Genomic DNA, 7,445 nt, shown 5'->3' on the forward strand with positions numbered 1-7,445 from the left:
CTTACCCCTAAAAAGTTTTACAAGGGGGTCTCGGCATCAAAAAGTTTGAAGACCTCTGAGCTAGACGAAGAGAGGGCACTCAGGGGCCTAGCTCTGGTATGGATAGGCCTCTGGGGCGCATACACATCTAGGCGCTAGACGAAGAGACAGCACACAGGGGCCTCGCTCTGATTTGGATAGGCCTAAGGGGCGCATACACATCTAGGCGCTAGACGAAGAGAGAGCACGCAGGGGCCTCGCTCTGGTTTGGATAGGCCTATGGGGCGCATACACATGTAGGCGCTAGACGAACAGAGGGCACGCAGGGGCCTAGCTCTGGTATGGATAGGCCTACGAGGTGCATACACATCTAGGCGTTAGACGAAGAGAGAGCAAGCAGGGGCCTCGCTTTGATTTGGATAGGCCTCTGGGGAGCAGACACATCTAGGCGCTAGACGAAGAGAGAGCACACAGTGGCCTCGCTCTGATTTGGATAGACCTCTGGGGCGCATACACATCTAGGCACTAGACGAAGAGAGGGCACCCAGGGGCCTAGCTCTGATTTGGAGAGGCCTATGGGGCGCATACACATCTAGGCGCTAGATGAAGAGACAGCACGCAGGGGCCTAGCTCTGATTTGGAGAGGCCTATGGGGCGCATACACATCTAGGCGCTAGACGAAGAGCGAGCACGCAGGGGCCTCGCTTTGATTTGGATAGGCCTATGAGGAGCAGACACATCTAGGCGCTAGACGAAGAGCGAGCACGCAGGGGCCTAGCTCTGGTTTGGATAGGCCTATGGGGCGCATACACATCTAGGCGCTAGACGAAGAGAGGGCACGCAGGGGCCTAGCTCTGATTTGGATAGGCCTATGGGCGCATACACATCTAGGCGCTAGACGAAGAGAGGGCACGCAGGGGCGTCGCTTTGATTTGCATAGGCCTATGGGCGCATACACATCTAGGCGCTAGACGAAGAGAGGGCACGCAGGGGCCTCGCTTTGATTTGGATAGGCCTATGGGGAGCAGACACATCTAGGCGCTAGACGAAGAGAGAGCACGCAGGGGCCTCGCTTTGATTTGGATAGGCCTATGAGGAGCAGACACATCTAGGCGCTAGACGAAGAGCGAGCACGCAGGGGCCTCTCTCTGGTTTGGATAGGCCTATGGGGAGCAGACACATCTAGGCGCTAGACGAAGAGAGAGCACGCAGGGGCCTAGCTCTGATTTGGATAGGCCTATGGGGCGCATACACATCCCGCCCCGCCCACCCACCTTTCCTTCCGTTGAATGCTCGATGCATTGTTTTACACATGGAGGTTTTATATTTGTATATTGTAGAATCCCACAAAAGTCTTTGGAAGCTGTGAGTCATTGGAATACATAGCTTTGTAAAAAAGTCATATATACATTATTAAGACGGTTAGCTTGCCGTTCTTTCCACTCATTAGGGAATTCCAGGCTTCGAAATTCAATGAAAGCAGAAGCATCAGTAGTTATTTAACCGCCTTAAAATTGTGAATAAAACTCTCTTCCTGCCCAAGCACAACCAGGGCAAGGCAGGCCCATAACTGATGTGTCACCCTGGGTTTATCAGTCGTCCATCCCCGGATTTTCTTTCCTCTGCAAAGTAAAGAGCACAGCTTACGGAAAGAATTGTTCAGCACATCCACCAGTCTGTAAAGACAAGAGAAGGCTGAATGCATGTGTTCCCAAACACTGGGAAGAACAATACATTTCTTATTGGCTTCCTTATAACAAGCATTTGCAATGCAAGAGCTCTCGCATTTACGCCAGTTTCAGCTATTGACATTGTAAATCACAATGCCTTTTATTCATGTTTCAAAACCAAAACATAAATAAAAGGCATTGTCATTTAGAATGCCAAAAGCTTCAACTGGCGTAAATGCGCGAGCTGTTGCTTCTTTTGTAAAGCTGCAGGGGAGCGGCCCGGCTACAGGCTGGATGAACCTGCCCCGCCCTGCCTCTGAGGGCGACGCCCAGCCTGGGTCAGAGCCTGCTGAGGCAGAGCAGCTCTCGCATTGCTCGGGCTTCCTGCTCAGCTGAAGGCGCCTCTCTCTGCAAACTAAGACTGCTGGACCCCCAGGATGGCTGCAGCGACCCCCCTGATGCCCGACCACGACCACGGTGCGCGGGTGTACGTGAGGAGGGTCCTGGAGGAGGCCTGCGAGCGGCTGCTGCGGCGCCTGAGGGAGGACGACCTGCCCACGGACGTGGACGAGGACGAGGGGCCAGTGTGTGACGGGTTGCAGTGGTGCGTCAATAAATTGCAGGAGAGCGGCAACTTGGCGGCCTCCAGAGACCCCCAGGAGGTGGCCCGCCAGCTCTCCAAGACCTGTGGCTGCGACCTGCTGCCCCCCGGCGTGCTGGGGGCCCTGGCGCAGAGGCTTCTGAAGCAGGATACAACATGGTTGGGCAGTGACTACTGGCAGGTGGTGGGCATCGTGCAGAGGGCGATCCTGCGCGAGGAGAAGCTGGCGGCCTTCTTCGCCGATGAGACCACCCTGAGCTTCAGCCTTTTCCAAGAGATGAAGGGCCTGCTGGGGGGCCGGCACTGGGACCGAGTCCGGATCCGGAGCGCGTACCTGGCAGAGTTCACAGCGGCTGAAAAACAGCCCCGCAGAGCGGCTGACCCGGAAGTGCAAGTGCGCAAGTACCTTCGACTTCAGCTGCCAACGGGCAGTGGAAACACTGCTGCACCGGAAGTTCATGTCTCTGAAACACACACTCCTGCAGGCCGGTTGAGCGGGCCTGACCCGGAAGTAGATGCGTCCGCTGCCACGCGGGGTCAGCGCGTGGACCTGGCCATCGGCGACAGACGGACAAAAGTCGGGATTTACATCGATCTGAAGAAGAACCCGAAGGACAAGAAAGCTCTACAGGGCGGCAGGGACAAACTGAGGTCCATCCTCAGCGCGGAGAGTGTGAGCGCAGTGGGGAACTTCAACACCACAGAGGAGAACAGAGTGTGTTACCAGATCATCTTTTACACTCCTGAAGAGATCGCCAGCGGGGCTCAGGGCCCGGGAGAGATGGAAAAGTTATTGAGGAAACAGAGCAGCTGGACGCATGTGATGAATTGTTACGATGAAGCATGGAAACTGCCCAAAAGGGAGGTCTGTGCCTGCATCTTGGACGTCAGGCCCGATTACTAATTTATACGTCTGTAAATACGTGTCTTCTGTACCTCGAGTCAGACCAGCGTCTGTATCTAATTCCAGACTTGGTGTATTCTTCGGGATCAGTGGGATTCTTAATGCTGCTGCACAGAGGTACTGTGTTCTGCTGTTTTCAGGTTGCAGCCCCCGTGCCTCATTCCCTTCCCACAAACGTTTCACTGTCATTGCAGCACAGCTGGGGTTTCACCAGCCAGAGTCTCAAATGTAAATGTAAACGTAATTTGTACTTGTAAAGCGCACTAATACCCATGGGGGTCCTGGCACTGTAACACATACCGCTGTGGAACCCTTCTTGGCTTTTCCCTGTGAGGGGCCCACTCCTGGGCACCCCCAAGGTGAAGCCAGGCATCCCAGCACTGTTGGGGCCGTTGTGGAGATTAAGCAAGCTATTGCCCAGAGTCACAGAGTGGGACCCATGATTAGACTAGGCACCGAGGCGAGAATGATCAGGTCCGAGGAAATTGAGCCCAAGACCCGCCGAGGTGGGAATTGAACCCTGGTCCCGGGCCAGACCTCTGCATCAGGGTCTGCCGCTCTAACCATTGAGCCACACTTCTCCAGACTTCTCCAACTTACTTGTTAACACAGATACCAAATATGAAATAACATTTTAACACACAAGGTAAGTGGGCCCTGGCTGGTGGGGCCTCTCAGCAGCAAACTGTCCTCCGCCAGCTTTGCAGAACACAACACATGAGGATGTATCTCATGAAATGAAACCATCATAATGGAAATAGCAAGTGGACATTTCACCCCAATCTCATCGACTTTTGATGCTCCTATTGTGCGTTTGGTTTTTGGATGCTGCAGAAGTGAACCCCTGTTGAGCCTGCTTATCCCGGCCGGTCCTTACTACGGCAGCTGGATCTCTCCCCCCAGGCCACATCTTCCCCTTCCCTCCGCATGCATTGTTCCCAATGTTTCCACGTTTTCCTTCTCTGCCTGCGCTCTTTTTCTGCTAGCCTCTTCATTTTAGACCTTGATGGTGAACGGGTTTTGATCTATTTCCCCTCTTCCTTCAAGGTTAGCTGCTCTAGGGATGTAGGCGCCTTATGGCCTCCTCAATGTGCCTCTTGCCAAAGCGCTTCCTCTCCCCTTGTTGGGGAGGGATCCCGCATTCTTGCCCGGAGTCTCGGATTCCCCTCTGAGAGTCCACAGTGTTTGGGATTCACTTATAATGGGGAAAGGCCTTAATTGGCCTCCTCAATGCACCCCTTGCCAAAGCGCTCCCTCTCCCTTGTCGGGGAGAGATCCTGCTTTTCTGCCCTGGAGTCTCAGGTAACCCTCTGAGAGAGTCCAGTGTTTAGGGAATCTCACATAATTGGAGGTTTAGGAATTTTCCCATTCTCGCTGGGAACCCATTTCACCTTGCAACGTGATTGGCCCCCTCCCTGTAACTTTTGACGATCCATCGAGGCTGTTATCTTTACCCTTTGTTGTACTTTGCCGACCGAGCAACCTTTGGCTGATGACCGATGGAGTTACCCTACGCAGCTTTTGAGGAGCTTGTCTGCCCCCCCCCCCCCCCCTTGGCCGTCTCCTACCCATCCATTCGTTTGACTCTGTTTCTTCTCTAGTCGCCCGTTGCGTTTCCCAACCCCTCCCTCTCCTCTTTCCTCCCTCACTCCTCACTTTCCCTAATTTCTCTCTCCCCTGCCGGCTTTTCCTCTCCCCACACCTAACCCATGCCTTTATAACTCCTATTTCTCCATCATTTTTGTTCCTGAAACTGTTGAATTGATGTAACTACGTTCCTGAAGTAACTGTCCCTCCTTATGTAAAGCGCTCTGATACCTCCGGGTTTGTCAGCGCTATATAAAACTTTTCAAATAATGGGGGCGGGGTGGAGGTGACCTTCTGATGTGACAGAGTACACTTTTTTCCAAGTAAAATGCTTTAGTATCACTACAAATAGATGTATCTGTCTGCCAGAGCTAACACCAGCCATATAAAATGGAGCAGAATACTAGCCCTCCTGAGCCACTGGTTGTAATCCGTGAGCTGCACAAGGATCCTTTTCAAGGTAGGAAGTGTCCTGCAAGCGTCACTCTGATGCATTATGTGTCGGGTGCTTGTCCTTCGTGACATCTGTCACCACTGTACAGACATTTACATGAAAACGCTTTAATTTTGCAACTTAGCTCGAAGCTCCCATTAATTCATCAGAACACGGACTTTGATGGTTGTTTTAGATATAAGTTAAAAAAATTTAACCATAGCTCAAGGAATAACAAAATCAGCACAAACAAGCGTTTGACAATCTAAACAGATGACCCTCTTTGTCCCCACCCCCTCCCAGACCCACACTATTCTCAGTTCCGCTCCTGGGCAGCTTACAGCGACCTCAATGTTTGCTCAGATTTCTCTTGTTCAATCACGTTTATCTTGTAAAGTGCGTCTAAATGATGATGTTGCCTCTTAAACCAACTCAAACATTTTATATAAATGCCAGTAAATATTCTGATTCACTCCAGTTGTTTTTTTCATCCCCGCTGAAAACAATAATAAAGCTGATCTCTCAAAATCTTTCGTTGCTTGTATGATTAGGTTACTTTTAATGACCTTTGAACAAATTATTGCAGACAGGATAAAGTACACCCTTGCTCAACATTATATGGATATTACAAGTCACAGAGGAGTTCCGCTACAATATGTAGAAATGAAGCCGAAGGCCATGTTCCTCTATGAGGTTCTGCAACTCCAAGGTGATTTGCTATATCCTAATCATGTACGTCAGGGTGTACTTTATCACTTATAATACACAGTCATACCATCACCTTTCCTACAAACAATTTGTATTTCTTTTATTTTTAAAAGCTGTTTTTATTAAACAGTTAGACTAAGCAATCTGTGGAGACAGTAAACCTTTCAATGCAGAAAGATAAACAGCAGCATCAATTGACCAAGGTCCAGATGTAGACAGCCAAATTGCAATTGCAAACGCTGAAATTTGCAGAATATCCGCATTTAGGATCGCAATTCAGCTGTGTGCAATGTAGGAAGACAAATACCTACTCGCAAGCATTTAGAAAATCGCAAATTGCAATTCCCTAAATGCTATGCTAGTAGCCATCGCAAATTGCGATATTGCATTAAGGAATCTCAAATTTCCACCTACTGCAAGTTAGTGGTAATTTGCGATTTAATTTAAAAAAGCATTTTTCTGCTTTTATCTAAGTACCATGTGGCACACATTCATGCCCTTAGGGAAAACTTAATGGAAAATTCTTCATTGCAACTACTATGCATGTCCTAGCCTGGTTAAAATGGGCAAAGCAGATCACGCTCGGTGTCCTAGGAAGTGTGGTTAGGAAGGTACGTTCTTTCACATACTGCAGAGCTGCCCTCTGCTACATGACAACTGGGGGAGAGTTCTGGCTTGTCTTAATGAGGTGGTGGGGAGTGATCAGGCACTATCCGCCAAATGGTGCCTCCTCAATATTTGGGACGAAACAGACTTTAATTGTGTGGACCGGCTCTGGCTCAAATTTGGACAAATAGAAGCAAAGTGAAATACAGCTTGCATGTGGAGACCGAAATTGAGCCAGAGTTTGGGGGAAAGGAAGAGAGACATAGATTGGTGCATGGTGGCTGAGAGGGTGGAATATGTGGAAGAGGTTACCGAATAAATGGAATAATATATGGGAAAAGTGGATTGCTTATGGGGGGGCGGGACTCTGTGAGCCCCTGGGCGTTGCTACTGAGGATGTTTTGTGATCCCGGTGGTACGGGTCTTACCGCTGATCTGTGTTTAGAGTAGAGATGACAGTCCAATGCTGAGGTGTTGCTATCCTTATGGAACTTGGGGCCAGATGTAGGTAAAATCAGTTTTACGAGTCCTTAATAGCGATTAGCGAATTGCTATTAAGGACTCGCAAAGTGGAATGTATGTAGGAATCGCAATAATAATTGTGATTTCTTAATATTCCTTAATTGCAAATTGCAAATTGTGATTCGCAATCAAGGAATATCTTTCCATTCATTCCTATGGGCTTGGAGGCCCATAAGAATGAATGGGAATTGCACACACAATTTGCGAGTACCCAAAAAGTACTTGCAAATTGCGTGCACAATTTCAAGGGTGCAAGGGTTCCAAAGGGACACCCTGTTGCACCCCTGAAATGTGCATATAGGCCATCTTGAACTCTGTTTGTAATTCTGAGAATGGTTTCACATCCCTCCTCCTCCATAGAGCACCCCCTTCGATGGACCAATTAAGTCCCATTTGTGAAAGCCTCTTTGTGTAGCTAAGGTGCCCAGCTATGCC

At 49.8% G+C, this 7,445-nt stretch overlaps 1 protein-coding gene across 1 annotated transcript; it reads left to right on the forward strand.

Annotated features, from left to right (window-relative positions):
* The first annotated feature begins 2,086 nt into the window (after nt 1-2,086).
* Nucleotides 2,087-5,744, forward strand: LOC147689478 (uncharacterized). The gene has a single exon (XM_086940113.1). It carries the CDS (start codon nt 2,087-2,089, stop codon nt 3,152-3,154), a length of 1,068 nt encoding a protein of 355 aa, XP_086796239.1. The 3' UTR covers nt 3,155-5,744.
* The last annotated feature ends 1,701 nt before the right edge of the window (nt 5,745-7,445 follow it).

Source organism: Lissotriton vulgaris, chromosome 10 (assembly GCF_964263255.1).
Source record: "Lissotriton vulgaris chromosome 10, aLisVul1.2, whole genome shotgun sequence".
Classification (NCBI taxonomy): Eukaryota; Metazoa; Chordata; class Amphibia; order Caudata; family Salamandridae; genus Lissotriton; species Lissotriton vulgaris.

Coding starts and splice junctions, on each gene's coding strand:
- LOC147689478 (XM_086940113.1), top strand. CDS start 2,087: ATGGCTGCAGCGACCCCCCTGATGCCCGACCACGACCACGGTGCGCGG.